At 39.2% G+C, this 19,977-nt stretch overlaps 1 protein-coding gene and 1 pseudogene across 7 annotated transcripts; one reads left to right on the forward strand and one right to left on the reverse strand.

The window, feature by feature from the left end:
- Positions 1–1,570: 1,570 nt before the first annotated feature.
- LOC105054497 (uncharacterized) lies at positions 1,571–18,929 on the reverse strand. 7 transcript variants are annotated; one of them, XR_012135433.1, is made up of 3 exons: positions 17,410–18,929; positions 3,266–3,337; positions 1,571–2,063 (listed from the first exon to the last, which is right to left on the reverse strand). XR_012135433.1 is itself a non-coding variant. In XM_073245898.1 (2 exons), exon 1 carries the CDS (start codon positions 18,781–18,783, stop codon positions 17,443–17,445), a length of 1,341 nt encoding a protein of 446 aa, XP_073101999.1. In that variant the 5' UTR covers positions 18,784–18,929; the 3' UTR covers positions 1,571–2,063; positions 17,410–17,442. The 7 variants fall into 7 exon arrangements, 5 of the variants coding, with proteins under 5 accessions (XP_073101999.1, XP_073101995.1, XP_073101998.1 ...); XR_012135432.1 differs by having other exon boundaries at positions 3,266–4,278; XM_073245898.1 differs by lacking the exon at positions 3,266–3,337.
- On the forward strand, positions 13,471–14,355 carry LOC114914623 (zinc finger BED domain-containing protein RICESLEEPER 2-like; annotated as a pseudogene).
- Positions 18,930–19,977: the final 1,048 nt, after the last annotated feature.

The following is a 19,977-nucleotide window of genomic DNA, read 5'->3' on the forward strand; positions in this document are numbered from 1 at the left end:
TCATCAAGCATTAAAAGCTATATTAGATTTCATTTTTTAAGGAACATGAAAGCCTTAATGCTCGAAAGGTACTTCATGACGGAACGAAACACGCCATGCGACGTGATCTTATCAATGAGTGCCACGAAAGCATTCTTCACCGACTTCGGCAAGGAGCGCTTGGTGAATGAATTGACCCTGGCCTCTTCTACGTCCCCTCCATATTCCAAGTCATGCTAAAGTCCATTCTCCTTGGATGTTTGTTAATTAGTACGTTAGGAGTCGATAGAGATGGATGGGGAGGAGTGCACCTCTCTTCACCATTTATTTTTGATGCAGTTGGTTCCGTGGCGGAAGGAACGATACGTGTCACTTTAAGTTTTTGGGCCTCGCATCATCTGTCACTTGTGGGGGAGTTGTCCAATTTACTGGACCCCCATACCAATGATGATTTCCGTCATCGTCTTTTCTTAGAGTTGGGGTACCGTCCAGCTGAACTTTATGTTTCGCAGGGAACAACATGAACTCTTACGACCCAATTCATCAATTTACCTTCACGGTTGTTTGCCCGCCTTTTCTTTTTCTTTGTTTTTTTTTTGGTGCTGTTCCTAGCTGAGGCAGAACGCTATTACGTACGAAGGAAAGAAGCTTGAGTTAGCCCATTGAGGCTCGCAGCCGCAGGAACCCCTTGGTCTAGATGGACTCAAATCTGCACAGTTACCAAGAAAATCCGCTGCCTGATTGGCTTCGTACATAAAGAAACTACGAAGAGCAAATCAGATCGTTCTAATTATTCTGAGGGCAATATGGTAGGAAGTGGCACAGGCACTCCCATTGATCCAATTAAACCACCGTCAAAGGATCTCCTTCCAGGACAACGCCCGCCCTTCAACGGGAAGTAAGTTCATCATGTGTCACCTGTACCAAAACTCTGTAACTCTGCATGTCACTACTCTAATGTTTTCTAGCAGCGCATAGGATTCCATTATCCATCTACAACGTGGCCTAGATTTTCCCCGAGCCAAACCCAACAACCGTCAATTAGGTTGGTGACGTGTACAGAGCATGGGTTGCATTTGGATCATGCAGGTTGGAAAAGAGCCATGGGCTGAAACGTGACTAGCAGTCATATGACGGTCTACCTAACTCACCCACATCACCCCCTAAGCAAGCATCATGACTCATTAGAAAAAAATATGATATTCACATGAATACATCATAATGTATTATGTAAAATAGAATCAAATTAATTGATGAACTGCATAAACAAACGCAAATAATTTGGATCAAAACCACAGCTGGGGCATCAACTTGTCCGGGACAAAGATTTGGAATGCGGAACGGGTGTGTAAAATCGTCAGACAATTACTTGTATATTTAAATATACTTACGATAACCATGAACAATAACAAAAGAAACACAATCAACAATAATGATTGCATCATTCATTTGTTATCCACTATCCTTCCTTGAATAAGTATGCAAATAATTCATGAATGACTAACGAAATTGTGCTTCTTCATGTAATACTTGATTAATTTAATCATCTCAAATAATTCAAATAAAAAAAATTTAGGGGAAGAAAAAAAAATAACAATCTAATTTGAAAATCTATAAAAATATTTTACTATTTCCAAATTGCCACACATGCAACCAAGGTTTTACAGCTCACCTCTAGATATCATTCTACTCCCTATGTAGCTGACCTTCATTGAATGCTCCGACATCCTAGCCCCAACAATACAGAGACCCGTAGAATCCTGTGGTCATACAAGATAACTCTCACACATTTTGAGAATGAAGATTTTCAGAGAGAATTCCCTCAGGACCTCCTTGAGCAAGTGGATGGAGAAGGTCAGAGAGTGACTTGATTTGTGCAACCAATAAAATGTCCCCAGTGCTCTCTAGTCAGGAAGAGCAGACCATTCCAAAAGATGTCCCAGGGGCCGCATGACCAGGTACGTGGACGAAGAATGCAGGAGGATCATCAGTCTCATCTTTATTGAGCATCCATTATTCCGGGAAGTGCTTGATCAAGCTAGGAAGGAGTATGAATTCAAGCCTGACTCCAAACTCTGCATATCCTGCAATGAGAACATCTTCCTTGACATTCTTCATGATGTTGGTTCAAAGCAGAACCAAAGGTTCTTCCGGCTGTGTTGCTAGAAGTTTGATCTTTCTCGTTTCCTCTGCTCCCCCCCACCCCCCCGCATAAAGGCCTACATAAGAATCTAAATGGCATAACATAAAATGCATTCGATGTGTTAATGCATGACATAAAATACTGAGCAGCAACATCAGACCGTTGGAAGAAGAAACAATGATAAGCTGAGATTCCGACCAAGGAGTGCGATTTTTTTGATGTAACAACAGGGGACTAGAAGAAAATGTGCAGAATAAAGGAAAAAGTGTAAAGGAAAATCAAAAATAAAAACTAGTGAGTGAAAAGGACTAAAATGATGTGTCAAATCATCCATAAATGAGCTACGCAAGTAAACATAGCACAGAGATGTAAAAAAACGACTATCTATTACACTATGTTCATTGATCTGATGACTTCAGAACATTATCCCACACTATCAGCTAGTTCCCATCTATTAGTAATGATTTTGATCTAGAGCCTCCTGCACAATTTTTTGCACTCTCCTGTCTTCTCATACAATGAAAGATATATGATAATAAATCCTTGCACTCTAAGAGCCATCTATCATACAGAGCTTGAAAGATTTTTCAACAGAATTACCATTTGTATATTCTGAAACCCATTCACCATTTACGCCTTGAAAGATTATAAGGTATTAAGGTTTCCCTGATAAACATTTTAGATTCCCTTTTATAAAACAGCCATGTCAAGGTGTAGATTATATTGCCATCCTCAAATATTCAAGGGCCTGTCACTGCAGTTTTTGTGTTTTTGTCTCTACAAATTAGTGAAATATCAAATGGAGGTTGTTGTGTAAAAATGTATTTGCCCAAACCTTCTGCCATTACTTGCTTCAATTTTCACTCTTGTTTGAAATAATAAATCTTTGTGACCAAAAGCTCCAAAGACATTATCACTTGATTCATCGTACATGTTGTTCAGTCTAGTTCACTTTTCTTCTTCAGTTTTTGAAGACAAAAGCAATACCAAATGAGCCCCAAGTCACTGAGCTTCAAAATTTTTAAATCCTTGCAACATATGTTAGCTTACACACCCCCGCCGCACCACCCCCCCCAACCCCAACCCCAACCCCAACCTCAACCGCGATCCACAAAAGGAAAAAAAGAGGAGAATAGTTAATACCGACTCTACAGTTTCTGACGTTGTGATACCAAGCTCAAACTTGGAAAGCTAATAATAAGTGATCATGGATACCTGGGAACCATCCAGAAGCAACAATTCAGATCAGTACTTCACAAATGTCAAAGCATGAGTTCCCTGTTACAGCTCATAAGATAGTATATAAGATATTAAAGCTGAAACAACTACATTTGTAGGCATCACATATTTCTATAGCACGGTATAAACTTACATGCTAACTATAGAAAGAGAATGATTCCCAAACTTGAAGAGATTTACTAAGATTAGTCCACATTACTCCTCAATCAAAGTTTGAGAATGCTACTAGATCAAAGTAGACAACAGGATTGTAAATACAGAACCAAGATTATTGTTTCCATTGTGGGAAAATCTTCATTAGTAGTAAATTTACAAATTGTCAAATTACCACAAATTACTGATCCCTGCCTTATTCGAGGTGCATGGCTATTATTGGTGAGAAAAATGTCTTTTCTCAGAAATTTACATCGCAGTTATTTTATAATCAGTCAAAGAATCAAAAGTATTGGAGATAATCCTATCAAAACTTATTTTGATGATCTGGCCAGGCCTAATTTGGTCTTAAAAAAAATGATCAAACGTTGCAGATGGCTAGCCACATGAAGTACTTCATGGGCGAGGCACATTTGTGGTCCACATGGTTCCAGCCATCATTCATCATAAAGAACATACAATATGGCAGGAGATGTCCACATTTTGTTTAAGCATGGCACTGTAGCATCTCTCTTGCTTCTACAGAGATGCCTCTGCATAGGTACTTCTCAAGGAATCCTTCTACGGAAATGGATTGTGATCCAGGCCCGTAGAAATAATCTGCTCCTCTCTTTCCAGAATCCATTGTTCACATAATTTTCTTTCAGGGTAAGTGTTACCAGAAAAGTTTCGCAGCCAGAAGCAGCTGTGTTGTAGATGCAGAAGTGATGAAATTATTTTGCTGAAGACGCTCTTCAGTTGTTCTTCTCTTGTTCCCAGTGACACTTCGAACCACAAGAAACATAAAATTTTTCAATCAACCCATCAAATATTGTACTAGCTCTTACCATAATATTTCAAATTTCATCAGAAATTCTGAGAAATCAAAACCAAGATTTTTTGTGTTGGCTAAAACCAATATGAATTCAGTGAAAACTGACTAAACTGTACTTGGCTGGAGTCATGAAAGGGTGGATGGATGGGATTGGAAGGATGGATGGCCTCCATCCATCATTTGGTTCAAAAAGTTACAGGGATAATGGATAAAAGAGGTATTGCCCATCCACCTTGGACCACTAATTTGCATCCTCCCAAATTAGGAGAATGAAGGAAAGATGGATGCAATATTTGAAGGATGGACTTTTACATTAATAAAATTACCCCTCATTATTGTTTTTTGATAAAACTATAATACTTCTTCACTTTTTCATTCATATTATTTAGATATATTTTTATATATACTATTAATTATATACTATTAAATATCATTAGTCATTATTTTAATTTTATTATATAATTTTCATAATTATAATTAAATAATTAGATTATCTTCTATTTTCTTATTTATATTTACTATTTTTTAATTAACTATTTGTATAATATAAATTAACTATTTAAACTAAATTATAAATAAATTAGTAATTTATATAATTAATTCAACAATAATTAATGTATAAAATCATGTATCAAATTAAATATTTATATAATTATAGATTATAAATATTATAAGTTTATACATTATTTACTTCTTTAGTATAAATATTGTAAATTGATAATAATAATTGTTGGGTATAAAATACCCCCAGCCGAAGTCCTCCACAGAATCAACGGCTCCGCCAGCAAAGCCAACCTCAAAAGAAATCTCCGCCCGGGCTCCCACGGGAGCCGGACTTCATCCTCGACGACCAACAACTTCAGCTACAAGACAGCTCCGCCCGGACTCCTACGGGAGCCGGGCCCCGCCGACGACTCCAACGACTGCAGACAGACTTCATCCGGACTCCTACGGGAGCCGGACTCCGCCGACAACTTCGACCTCAAGAGGACTCCGCCCGGACTCCTACGGGAGCCGGGCTCCGCTTTCAGTACCAACTGCTGGTAAGCTCCGTCCGGACTCCTACGGGAGTCGGACTTCACCTTTAACTTTGTTTGCAGTGGACTCCGCCCGGACTCCTACGGGAGCCGGGCTCCGCTCTCAGTACCAACTGCTGGTAAGCTCCGTCCGGACTCCTACGGGAGCCGGACTTTACCTTTAACTTTGTTTGCAGTGGACTCCGCCCGGACTCCTACGGGAGCCGGGCTCCGTTCTCAGTATCAACTGCTGGTAAACTCCGTCCGGACTCCTACGGGAGCCGGACTTCACCTTTAACTTTGTTTGCAGTGGACTCCGCCCGGACTCCTACGGGAGCCGGGCTCCGTTCTCAGTATCAACTGCTGGTAAGCTCCGTCCGGACTCCTACGGGAGCCGGACTTCACCTTTAACTTTGTTTGCAGAGGACTCTGCCCGGACTCCTACAGGAGCCGGGTTCCGCCCGCAACTTCAGCTCCGAGAGGGTTCCGCCCGGACTCCCACGGAAGCCGGGCTCCACCCACGACCCCAATCGCAAGGAGGACACCGCCCGGATCCATATGAGGGCCGAACTCCAACCGCTGCCGAGCTTCAGCCGGCAGATCTGCACTCCCAGGCCACAATCACGGCCACGATCCTGCTCCACTTCCTGCGGCGAACTCCGCGCAGCTCCATCACTCCCTGACAGGTCGCAGTAACGGTCGCAACACTGCTCCACTCTCTACGGCGGATCCCGCGCCCACGCGGCTCCATTACTGCCTGACAGGCCACGATAAACGGCCGCGATCCTGCTCCACCTCCTGCAGCAGATATCGCACGATTCTCCCATCCGCTGGCAAGACGTCGCAGCATCTGCATCCCACTTCCCACGGCAGATTCCACGTGGCACGCCCCAGTGATGGCCACGGCTCCGCTCCACTACTCTTCGCAGTAGATTCCTCCTGACTAAGGGCGGCCCACTACCTGGCGGTTACAAACGTCGCCATCAATCCGTTACCTCCCCCGCCTATAAAAGGGGGACCCAGATACGTTATTCTCTAAGCTCATTTCTTATCTCAAAACTTTGCTAAATTCTCCGTTCGAGCACTCCATTCTTGTTGAGGCAGAGAACTGACTTGAGCGTCGGAGGGTCTTGCCGGAGCAACCCCACCTCCGGTTTAGACTTCCTTTGCAGGTCCCGGCGGCGACCGCGGCTTCCCCGACTCCAGCTTCTCCGGTGCAAGCAGATTTTTGCACCAACAATAATATTTTTATTAAAGGATAGTATAGTAAAAATGTTATACAAATATCATCTATCCATTTTCTTGTTTCTCCTATATCAAACAAAGGAGGAAATCATTTCCACTCATTCTTCCATGTTTCACTAAACATATTAGAGGATGAATGAAAAATCTAGGATTTTCCATCCATCCTTTCCTCCATCCATCCTTCTTTTAATCCATCTTTTGTACCAAACAGAGAGTTAAGACCAAATACATATCATTGTGTAGATGGCCAGGTTGAGCAAATCTTTAAACTCTATCCTCTTCTTTTGAGTAGAATTTTAAACCTATACTATTCAAATCCAAGAAGCATTCAATTGAGATTGAACTAAGATTTGCAAGTCCTGAGATGATATGTCGAGCTCCAAATTTACATGAAAAATTGCATTTTTTAACATAGGTTTGGCCATCTGATGCAGGCAAGGATAGAGTCCACCTCTCTCACAATGTCAAAATACAACTAAAACAAGGACAATATGGGAAGCTATATGAATCTAGGGGAAAAGCTGAAACTAAATAATGACTAGTAAAGTATAAATAAAGGTTGTCAAATTTAAGGTCCACCTTGTGACATCAATGGGATGACTGGTTGCACCCCTGTTCCTTCCCAACCGCCAGCCTTGCACAACAAATCTTCACAGGGCCGCAATGAAGGAATCCAACCCTCACAAGCCCTCCTCTTGAATCCACAACCTCACTGCCATTTTCCTCATTGCCTCACACCACGAGTGACTCGAGAGAGCTCAATTCCAATTCACTATGAAAATTGTAAAGAGTACATGGCTCACTGTGATATACTAGACCCCATATATAGGTTAGGACTTATGGGTGCCTTGGAACTTGATGCATTATGAAATCAAACAAAAGGAATAACTTGAGCCCATAAATGGAGACTCTAGAGCATTCGACCCTAAGCTATGGATGTTCAATGTTCTAACATAGAGATTGGAACATCAATTGCCCCCAACTCCAATCCACCATCAAATGCTAACAAATGGTTGACACCATGATGGCATGGATGGATCAAGTGCCTAAACTGACCCATCAGATCAATTCAATGCAAAAATTGGGATATGAGATCTGGATTTCTTCTTCTGGTGCCCTCAATCAAATCTCTTATACATACAGTTTGATGTTACATTGTTATCAAGCAATAAAATGATATGCATGTGTGTATAATCTAAAATGATGTCGAAAATGTTTTTTAAACGTTTCAGTTTTGTAAAATTTCAATTGTTCCAGCATAAAACCACCTATACAAAATACATTGGAGATCCTAAATATATCCCATATAAGTTCTTAACTTCATCATATTCTGATTTTTATATTATTCATATTTTTTTAACTTTTATGCTGAAACTGGTGAAAGTCAATCTAAAACTGCCAAACTGGTAAAAGTCAATCCACCTTACTGCAAAATAGAATTATCAACCAAACCACTAAAAAGCAAGACTCCACCAAATGAAACATGCAAATACTCAACCATCATCGTAATCCAGCTAGTCAAATCCCCACAACCACTATCTCCAAGCACTTGATTCAAATGGACCAGCATCACCAATATAACATGGCATCTTCGCTTCCCCCATACTGCCACAACCTCCTCAGGCAGTGGTCCATGTTCCCCATTCACAAATCAACAGCAAACATGGACCCTGCAGTGTTGATGATAGCCCACAAACAGAACATCACAAGAGTCACACAAGTTAATCAACACTCGAAGGAAAAAAAAAAAGAAAAAGATGATAAAAGGAAGTTTGTAACAAATGTTGCACTCTAATTAGAGCTGATCATGGGCTAGGCTTGGACACAGAAAATGTCAAATTTTAAATAGGCCTGGCCCAAAGCCCTACTAAAACTGAATATAGTTTAGGCCCGGTCCATGATCAGTTCTAACTCCGATGTGCATGCATTCTATTCCCAAATTGGTATTTGACATACCATAATACTAAGAATCCCTAATGACTTTTACCCAAGCAACTAGAATGCCATTACTTGCATATGCATCTAGTATTGATAATTATGGTATAATTGGAAAAAATTATTTGAACATTTGTACTGATTCCACCCACAAACCTATTATGAAGCAGGGTACCTAGCATAGGATATTAATACAATGCGAGTCGGATACACCGAAATGGTAAATTTTTAAAACAAATAGGATATACTATAGCGGTGCTATGGTAATAAAAAAATATATATTGTTCACACTTATATAAAAATGCATCCATAAAGAAAAATGATCTATTACAATAATGTAGCCCCTATTCTATAGAGTAACATCAACTACCACAAACACGATAATTTTGTCATTTATTCAAATCCATGCATTATAAATATCGTCAAAATCACAAACTCTAAAATCAAGCATCCATCATCAAAAGGTTAACATTCATTTAAAGAATGAAAGCCCTTGCTCTTATTCAAAAAGATATTTGGGAAGTATCCTGGTTCCTTATTTTAATTTTCAAAAATAGGATACTTGAATAAGTATGCAGGATATCCTAGCCATATTCAACGTATCAAATATGAACATAGATGAAATTTGAGGTTGTGCTTCCTAGCCTCAAAGGGAACTTTCATCTTTATTCTTCCTTCTGCAGCAAGAATGTTTAGAGAATAGCTCTTTAGCCTGGTAGAAGCACCCAATTCCAGTTTTTTCAAATTCAACAAAGCATGACCTCAAAAACAAAGGGGTGACCAAGAACTCTAAAACCACCTATCCTTTGCCCCCAACACTGTCAATAGATTCAAACTTCAAAATATTGCCAAAAAATCCCTATGGAATTATACTAGTTATATTTGAAAACTTATAACTATGTCAAATACCATGCCTGATAGATAATCATATAGTGGTCCTAACTCACCAAGCACAAAATAGATATCCATGCAGAAGTCACTAATAGTTAACCAAGTAAAGAACTTGGAAAATCTGCTAAATACAACCAAATAAACTGAATGATGTGGCTTCCTAGTATAAAATGGATCCTTATGGAATTTGAGAGACATACTATTGGGCATACACAACCTAGAATGGTACCATCATGTAACGCATGAGTGCACTTTCTGCAGACCCAAACTATATTTATCAAAAGGTGTTCCAACTAGCAGATGGAGATAATCAACAAGTGCTGAAGCAGGAATGTCTTACATAAAGGGGAAATGCCTACTTTTACAGATAATATGCAAGTGATTACCAGTCAAAGATTTAAGACTTGAAAATACAGGCTCCAAACAGGCCATAGCATATCAGGCAAGGACCAGTACATCGTGATTTAGTGAACCAAGCCAGGACATTGTTATATCATACCCTATCTAAAAGTACCACCTTGTATTGCATAGTACTGAGGTGCATCAAATTTTCACTGGTCGATACATTTAATTTTTCTGTTCATTTGTGCCAACACATATTGCACCCATATCACATGCCACACCGTATTGGCATGTGATCAATATGTGCCCATACCTTGACATTTAAATCTTTAGTGCCAATATTGTTTGGATACTTGCGTAAGTGCCAAGCCCCTAATTGTTCTCAAGTATTAAATATAGCTGCCACCAAAAACCTTAGCATAACAAAACATACACATATCTAAGTATCTATGTATCTACATGTATATGTGTGTGTGTGTATGTGCATGTGCGTACGTATATGTATGTATGCATGTATAAGCCTATAAGCCATTGTTTACGCTTATCCAAAAAACATAAAATAAAAGGAGCAATATATATATAATCTCCAACAAACAATACAATAAAACAACCATGAGTTTGCAAGTTGTTTAAGTTATTGCTTAAGTATATTTCAAGTTTCGAGCACTTGAAACCAAGAAATTGACAAGAAAGTGCCAAATGTTGGCACTCTTTGCCGATATTAACAGGGCACTTCAAAGTAGAGCTTCTAGTTGTGCTCTATCAAGTCCTGTTATGTCCAAGTGTCCAAAGGTATTGACAGTTCCAAACATTTTAAAAATTGAATGTCCAAGTGTCTAGGTATCCAACAAAATGACCCAATGCACTGAATCCCTGCTTTGCTCTCTCTGATCATTTTTACTTGGTTCCCAAAAGTCTTCGAAATTGATATAACTATTTGATCCTTATTGGAAAACAAACACTTGAAACTATAGATATCCCCTTTAACAAAAATCAAAGGAGCACAAATCAATTTTTAAAACATTGTTGATGGTAGATCAGCAACCAAAGGGCTCCTAGTACCTAAAAGCCTGATGAGTGCCTAGAGATCAAGCTGGCCCAAAAACAATAAATGGAAAATTTAACAATGAAAACATGAAAAATTACAATTCAAATATGAAATGTAACACATACAAAATATGATGTATTGAGTTTTCTAATGACTGGTACCAACTTAGCAACATCTGATATTGATTCATATATTGGTCTCATCCTCTGTAAAACCTTAAAGCAAGCACCTAGACTGTCAAAGCACGAGTCTTTTAGAACATACATAAATATTTCCATTATTTACCCTCTTAACTTTCCAAGTACAAGATATAAAAATGACGGCTTTAGAAGTGTTCTAAAGGGAAAATCATAAAGAGCTCTACAAAGAAAAGGTATACAAAGATTAGTGACGGATTCAACTAGGGGCGGCAAAAGTCGATCCGACCCGCCAACCCGACCCGCATTCGACCCATGTTAAACAGGTTTGGGTTTGGATTAAACGGGTTCGGATCATAGACGGATCGACTTGTTTAACCCATTTAATAATCGGATCGGGTTCAGATTTTAAGCGACTGACCCGTTTAACCCGTTTAATAAATGGATCGAATCGGATCGGGTCGGATTATAACCCGTTTAACCCGTTATACTTATATCCTTTAAGGCTTTAACCGATTGTATTTTAGGTTTTAGGTTTTACTCATTTGCCGACGCCGTTCGATCGATTTCGCTTCCGCTGCTCCACAGCTGTTCGTCTTCCCTCCTCTAGGGTTTTCCATCCCATCCCTCCTTTTGGCCGAGGATCCCCACCATCTTCCCCACCGCTGGCAATAGGTGGCCATCTACTACCAGCTCCTCTCCGTTCGCAGTCGTGTTGAAGGAAACTTGAAGGAATTGCGAGATTCTACTGGTCCGAAGCATAGGTATTCCCCTCCTCCTCAACCTCCTCCCTTAGATGCTGCTCCTCCCGATCTTCCCTCATCATGGGAGCGCCGGCCGGGACCTGACATCTATCTTTAGCCATCGTGACACGCGACATCACGACGACGGAAAACTCGGAGGAATCGCGAGATTCCGCTGTTCCGAAGCTTAAGTATTCTCCTCCGATCTCTGAGGTTGGTGTTCAATCTAGATCCGACGATTGTTCTTAGGTTAGATTTTTTTCTTGGATTTACGTTAGGGTTTCTGGGATTTTATAGAATCTTGTCTATTATTTGGAATCCTCTTTGTTCGGCTGGTTTAAATTAAGGATTTTAGTCCTTGTTAATAGTCATTTCTTTTTTTTCTTCTTGATTTTGCTTTGACTTATGGGTTCAATGGCACTAACCTATGGATTTTCGATCTGACTCTCAGACGATCATTATTCTCCTGCGACATATTTAATAAATATTATCTTGCATGTCTCATTTATATATTGTCTGATTTATATATCGATTTGCTGGTTTTTTCTTGGATTTACGTTAGGGTTTTTGGGATCTCATAGCGATCTAGTTTTAGTCCTTGATTTACGTTAGGGGTTTTAGTCCTTCTTGATGTTGCTCTGATTTATGGGTTCAATGGCATTAACCTATTAATGTCCGATTTTTCTGATGCTATAATTCAAGGTATAAGGTGCTGATTTTTTGATGTTTTGAAATTTTCTTGATTTTTATTTTTTATGCTGAATGTCAAAATGTGCAGTACGGCATATGTGCAGAGATTTGTTTTAAGATTTGTGTAGGGAGGCTATGATGATTTTGAAATATCTTTTTGTTGATTCAATTGTTTCTAACAGCAATAATCTAGGACGGCCTTCTTTTACAGGCAACCGATTGTTGTTGTTTTGATTTAGTTATTGACGAAATACCAAATCTGAGCCTCCTCTTCCTTTCTTTAATATTCTAACTATTTTTAATTTTTTTTTGTAGTTAATATAAACTTTTACTATATGATATAGATGGATAAAGAGCCTGTCGTCAATTTAGATCTGAGAAGTGATGATGATGGTGCCAATGAATCGGTGCCTGTAGCTTCAAATACAGCTACAATTTGTGATTCCACTGGTAAACGTAAAAAAAGTTAACTTCAGTGGTTTATCAATTTTTTCAAATAAATGAAGCAACAAAAAAATGCAAATGCATCAAGTGTGGTATGAAATATCAATTTGGTGGTAAGGTTGAGACTGAAAATTTGAAACGGCATATAGAGAATTGTAAGAAGAATCGTAATGTGAGGCAAATGATTTTATCACAATCTCAAGGATCCATATCAATGCAGTCTAGTAAATTTAATTCAGAAAAATTTCGTGAATTGTTGACATATGCAATTATCAAGCATGATCTACCATTTCAATTTGTTGAGTATGAAGGTATTAGATCCTTATTTGCTTATGTTTGTGAAGATGTCAGGTTAGTATCAAGGAATACTGTTAAGGCAGATATGCTGAAATTATATAAAAAAGAAAAAAAAAATTGTTATTATGGCTACACTCAATTCCTACTAGGATAAACTTGACTTCAGATTTGTGGACCTCTATTACCACTGATGGGTATTTATGTTTAACTGCCCATTTTATTAATGAAGAATGGGTGTTGCAAAAGAAAGTTCTTAACTTTCGTTTCATGCCTCCTCCACACAATGGCATATCTTTGTGTGAAATGATCTATGGTTTGTTAATTGATTGGGGGATTGAAAAATAGTTATTTTGTATGACGTTGGATAATGCATCAGTAAATGATGTTTTTGTTGATATGTTAAAGAGCCAACTTAATTTGAAAAATGCACTTTACTCAAATGGTGAGTTCTTTCATGTTTAATGTTGTGCTCATATTCTTAATTTAATTGTACAAGAGGGATTAAAGAAGATAGATGAATCTATTTACAAGATTTGTGAAAGTGTTAAATATGTGAGAGGTTCACAAGTTCGGAAACAAAAGTTTTTGGAATGTGTTAGACAAATATCTTTGAAAAGTAGAAAAAATTTAAAGCAAGATGTTCCCACAAGATGGAATTCAACTTATTTGATGCTAGATAGTGCTCTTGCTTATCAACGTACTTTTTTTTATTTGAAATTAAATGACTCCAATTACAAGCATTGTCCATCTGGAGAAGAGTGGGACAAAATTGTGAAGATTAACAAGTTGTTGAGTGTATTCTATGATGCTACTCTTGTATTTTCTGGAGTTAAGTATGCTACAGTAAATTTGTACTTTCCTCATATTTTTTTGATTGAGCTCACTTTAAGACAAGAGATGGAGAGTGTAGATGCTTTCATGCAACGGATGGCAGGACAAATGTATAAAAAATTTAAAAAATATTGATCAAATCATTGTTTAATATTAGCCATAGCAGTTATTTTGGATCCTCGGTATAAATTTCAGTTTGTAGAGTATTGTTACAAAAAGTTGTATGGATATCACTATATGGAGACCGTCTGCATTCGTGATTGCATATTTTCTCTCTTCAAGAAGTATATAGCTTCTTCTTCTAAAATTCCAACTGTTGGTACATCAACTAATGCAGACATTGGTAGTGGTACTTCTTGTGAGACTTCTGAGCTATGTATAAAAGCAGATGTTTTTCAGATAATATAAATTTTTGTTTATCAAAATAAATTTATTATCTTGTATATAATACTAGTTTTAATAAATAACTTATTTCATTTTTATAATGTTGTAGGATTTTGATACATTTGAAAGCTTTGAATTTGTGACTACTGCACAGAAGTCTGAATTGAAATTATACTTAGATAAGCCAAGAGTTGATAGGAAGTCTAATTTAGATATCTTTGAATTTTGGAAAGCCAATCATTTTTTATATCCTCATCTTTCTCTTATGGCACATGATATTTTAACTATTCCAATATCTACAGTTGCCTCTGAATCTGCTTTTGGTATTGGTGGACGGATACTTGATAAATATCGCAGTTCACTTAAACCAGATGTCGTTGAGACCATGATTTGCACTCGAGATTGGATATTTGGAAAGAAAAGTATATAATTTAATCATTGTATTGCTATTATATTTTTTGAATGAGTTTATTATTAACTATTGTAATCTTTCAATGTAGATATTTTGAAACCTGAGTTAGATGAGATTGTAGAAGATGTCATGAACTCCAGTTCCATTAATGAAGCCCAATCAACTCAAGACTCGGCCAATATTGATCCCAACCCATAATGAGATGAATCATGGTTATGGATTCTTTTTTGGATTGTGTTGTTAATATTTTTCGGACATATTATCTTGTTATGTTGTGTTTTGTTTAAAACTTTTTTTTGATTTTTGTTTGAGTAAGAACAATGGATGTTGTTATGCTGTTTTTATTTGAAAGTTTAGGTACTTGTTTGGATTTTAAGCAATTTTGAGATTGTTTTAAAGTTTGTATGTGGAGGCTATGATGATTTTTGGATATATTATATATATTTGAGAACTCAACTAATTCTAACGGCAACAATCTTGGATGGCCTTCTTATATAGGCAACCGATTGTAGTCGTTTTGATTTAGCTATGGATTAATTATCAAATCTGAGCCTCTCCAGTTAATTGTTGAAACTTATAAAATCTTGGCTTTTAAGCCGCTACTATCTGTTTAATTTGAACATATTGTTGGTGATGGGATTTGGTTTAGAGTTGATGTTGTATTCTATTTGAATTTTTTATACATGTTATTGTTGCAGCGTTGCTATCTTCTTTGTCATCACTGGATTGTAATTTGGGAATATATTCTGAATTATGATATTATTTACAGTAACATGTTAACTTAATATTTTGTTATATGTATTTTATGTTCTATAATAGGAAGTTGCGGGTTTCATACTTTCATGCATGATATGTGATTGGACTTAAAAACATTGTGATTACTTATTTGGTTGGTAAGCTTTTTTTTTTTTAATTCTTGAGCAGATTTTCTCCTCATGCTTTATGTTATTTAAAATGATTATATGTTAAACAGTGGTAACAGTTGTTCTCCTTTAAGGATAATGTGTTTCTAGACTCAATTTGAAATGGTATATTTTATCTTGAATGGAACATGCTGGCTATTTGTGAATTATGATGTTTGTTTTGTTCATGTTTTTGGACATATATATGTATTGTGGAGGCTATGATGATTTCTGGATATATATTTGATGACTCAACTATTTCTAGCGGCAACAATCTTGGATGGCCTTCTTTTATAGGCAACCGATTGTGGTCGTTTTGATTTAACTATGGATTAATTATCACTTTATCAGATCTGAGCCTCGTCTTCTTTTTCTAGATATGCATGGATCTTTCTTTTCCATTCTTTGCTATTTTGATATTTTTTAGATGCAGCAATCTTATTATCATTTTTGAGATGGATGAGAATGTGGATTAGCAGATTCATATATTTGAAGTTGTACCACATATTTGTATCCTTCACTTTTTCTCTATCAATATTTTATATTCAATTGAACATTGCTAAAATATAAATGTTTTATGCAGGAATCAAGATGAGTTTCTTCTAAGAAATCATCCCCAAGCTTCTATGAACTATGATGATGGACAACATATGAGCCTCAGGCCTCTCCGGCTAATTACTGAACCTCATAAAAGCTAGGCTCTTAGGCTGCTACTACCGATTTAATTTGAACATATTGTTGGTAATGCAATTTGGTTTAGAGTTGTTGTATCCTATTTGCATCTTCTATACATATTATTGTTGCAGCGTAGCTATCTTCTTTGTCATCACTGGGTTGTAATTTGAGACTATGTTCTGCATTCTGATATTATTTACAGTAACATGTTAACTTAATATTTTGATATATGTATTTTATGTTCTATAATAGGATGTTGCAGATTTCATACTTTCATGCATGATATGTGATTGGACTTAAAAACACTGTGATTACTTATTTGGTTGGTAAGCTTCTTTTTTTTTAATTCTTGAATAAATTTTCTCCTCGTGCTTTATGTTATTTAAAGTGGTAATATGTTAAATAGTGGCAGCAATTGTTCTCCTTTAAGGATAATGTATTCCGGTTTGAAATAGTATATTTTGTTTTGAATTAAATATAGTGGCTGTTTGTGAATTGTGATATTTGTCTTATTGAAAAACAGGTTAAACAGATCAGGTCGGGTTGGTTAAATAGGTTGTTTATCTATTAAACAGGTTAAACGGGTCGGTTAAACAGATTAACTATTTAATAAACAGATTAAATGATAAACGGATTAAACGGGTTGGGTCGGATCGGATGAATAGGTTAACTGTTTAATAAACAGATTAAACGGATCGGATCGGATGATCTGTTTATTAAATGGGTCAGGTTCAGATTTGAAATTTTGATCTGTTTAATAAACAGGTCGGGTTCAGGTTTGATGTTTTCTGATCCAACCCGTATCTGATCCGACCTGTATCTGATCCGATCCAACCCGATTGCTACCCCTAGATTCAACATATTGGTAAGGAGGCAACTCTGAAGCATCATTCGCCTACTACTAATGTACATTTCCCCCCCTTCTAAAAAATTGACGATGTACACACAATTCATTCTTCCAAAATCGTACATGCAAGCTTACATTCCCCACCTCATCATTAAAGAATCTATTACAACTACATAAAGGAAAGAACTTAGATAATGGCATTTCAATTGCAAATAAAATAACAAAACGGACATTGCTGGTACCTCTAGTATTTGCCACCAGCTCCACCACTACAGTCATCCGAGGCCATTGATACATTCCTCCAAATCTTGCCTTCCAAACCTCCTACCTTCCAACTCCCCATCCTTACACCTCGCTGCAAAATAGAAGATCAGCCAGACCACAAAGAAGTAAACCTCCGCCACGGAATGAAACACCTCCGCAAAGAGCCTCCCCCCAACCATCATAGCAAATCTCCTCCCAAGATTCCCACAGGCCAGTGTCTCCAAACACTTGAGCAAAATAGCCTGCGCTGGCATCATTGATATCAAATAGCACCCTTCTCTCACCACATCTCGCCCCTGCCTCCTCAAGTTGTGGTCTATGATCACCACCCATGGAACAAGCGCAAACACAACAGAGATCACCGCGTCGAGCAGGGCCCAGACGAAGAAGAACCCCGAGAGAACCTCATCATGGGGCCCGGACCATGGGTTCAACGGCGATAGGGAGAAGGGCATGAGTTTGACCTTCACAAAGAGCTTGAAGAGCTCGTTCTGGTCCCTGACGTCGGCGAAGAACCACACGCAGAGGAACTGGACCAGGGCGTCCTTTGCAGCCCACCGCAAAAACACGAACCCCGTGAGCCGCCAGATCCCCAATCGAGTGCCGGAACAGATGGTTCTGGTGATGGAGACCGGCTTATGGAGGAGGGAAGTGGTGACGGCGACGAAAAGAACGCCGAGGGCAGAGGTATAGGAGAGGATGAACCCTAGGATGGCGAGGGCGTGGGAGGAGGAGAGTAGGGTGAGGAGATAGAGGATCACCATCACATCTTGGCGGTCCAAGTCGAGTCTGCGCCCGAAGATCCGGAGATCAACGGCCTGGTCTCCATCGCCAGCGGCATCGTTGGCACCGCCTTCGCCATCGGGGAAGGAGAAGAGGAAAGGGGAGGAAGGGAAGTCCGGAACCCTTACCTTGACGGAATTTGGGGATCTTGGAAACCCCAGAGAGCCATCGACGAGGAAGAGGCGGACGAGGGCGGGGAAGGAGACGTTGGAGGAATCGGCCGAACGGCGGGAGACGCGGCGGTCACCGGCGACGGAGTCGGAGAAGAAGTCTTCGTCGAGGGTGCCGACGCGGGTGAGGTGGAGGAAGGGGCGGCGGCGGGGAGGAGGACGCGGAGGGGGTCCGGCGGCAGCGGAAGAGAGGCGGGAGAGGAGGGACCGGACGGCAGGGTCGCGGTCGGCGACGGAGGCGAGGCGAAGATTGCCGGCGAGGAGCGCGGAACGGAAGGAGAGTAGGAGGGCGGCGGCAAGGAGTAGAGCGGGAAGGGCGGCGAGAAGGACAGACCACGACCGGCGGAGCACGTGACCGGCGGTCCGGAGATCGAGCCGCGGCGGATCGGCGTCCGCCATGGCTGTCACGTCGGAACGGCGGTTTATTTCAGGAGCAACCGGTGCGACTCTGTGGATTTCTTTTCTCCGCTGGAGTCTTCTGTACTTGAGTCGGGGAGCGGATGACGATCAAACCGTCAAGGTCGTCAAGGAGGGAGACGGACAAGAATGTCCTTGGAACACTACCCATTCGATGTTTTAGAAATTCTCCAGATATCATTCGAGGGTACTTTTGGTAATTAACTTGAATTTTGGTGGTTTTCTCGACCGTTCCGATGCTCCTATCCTGGAGCAGAAATCGGAATACGCCAAAGTCGTACGTTATCATGAACTTTGTACAAACTTCCTCATATTCATTTCTATGCGGGTTCCCATCTTTCCGCATAAAGACTTTATGAGCGCGGCCGAGGTCTGTACGGCGGATTTTCCTACTTTCCCGCAAGGGCCTCATGGATGGTACGGAGACTGATCCCTTTGGTACCGCCAGGCCTGATCCACCAAAGCTAAGCATATGGAGACATCCGAGAGAGCTTTGAAAACCGTATAAAATCCCCACTGTAGGTAGCTCGTTTTCATGCGATGCTTGCTTTGGGATGAAGGGGTAATTAAGCCCGCACAGGTAACTTTGGAAAGAGAGGATGGAAACCGGATTTTACTCGTACAAGGCTCCTTGAGTTGTTGTAATTCTGGTCAAGGAAAATGAAAAATATAGTTTAGGGAAGACGCACATATATTTAAGGAGCAGTATGTAGAATAAAAAAATTTTCAACACATCTACATATTTTCTAAATTATAATTAATTCTGAAACTATCAACCAATAGATTAGTACGATGAATACATCAAATAGCTTAAGAAAGACATGAAACAGATTGAAAAAAAAAAAAGAGTCACAAAGACAGGAACACATATTTTTATATCCTAGCTGTTTTTTTATATTTCTTATCATTTTGATATATTTTAACTTCAGCTGATACCCAACAATCTGGCCAATGATCCAGTGATCTAGCCCTTTGGAAACTGTTAGCAGCCCCCAGCTTGAGTTTGCCGTGCTAGTAGAACTCAATTTGAGCGTGATATGGACCAAATCAATAACAAACATCGAAAGCATGAACGTATGGTGGTGCAACAATTTTTTTTTGGGTGTGGGGGGTGGGGAGAAGATACAGCGATTTCATTCAGGAATTCCTTGGGGATACAGCAAATTTTTGTCCTTG

This window comes from Elaeis guineensis, chromosome 11, assembly GCF_000442705.2.
Source record: "Elaeis guineensis isolate ETL-2024a chromosome 11, EG11, whole genome shotgun sequence".
Lineage (NCBI taxonomy): Eukaryota > Viridiplantae > Streptophyta > Magnoliopsida > Arecales > Arecaceae > Elaeis > Elaeis guineensis.

Coding starts and splice junctions, on each gene's coding strand:
- LOC105054497 (XM_073245898.1), bottom strand. CDS start 18,783: ATGGCGGACGCCGATCCGCCGCGGCTCGATCTCCGGACCGCCGGTCAC.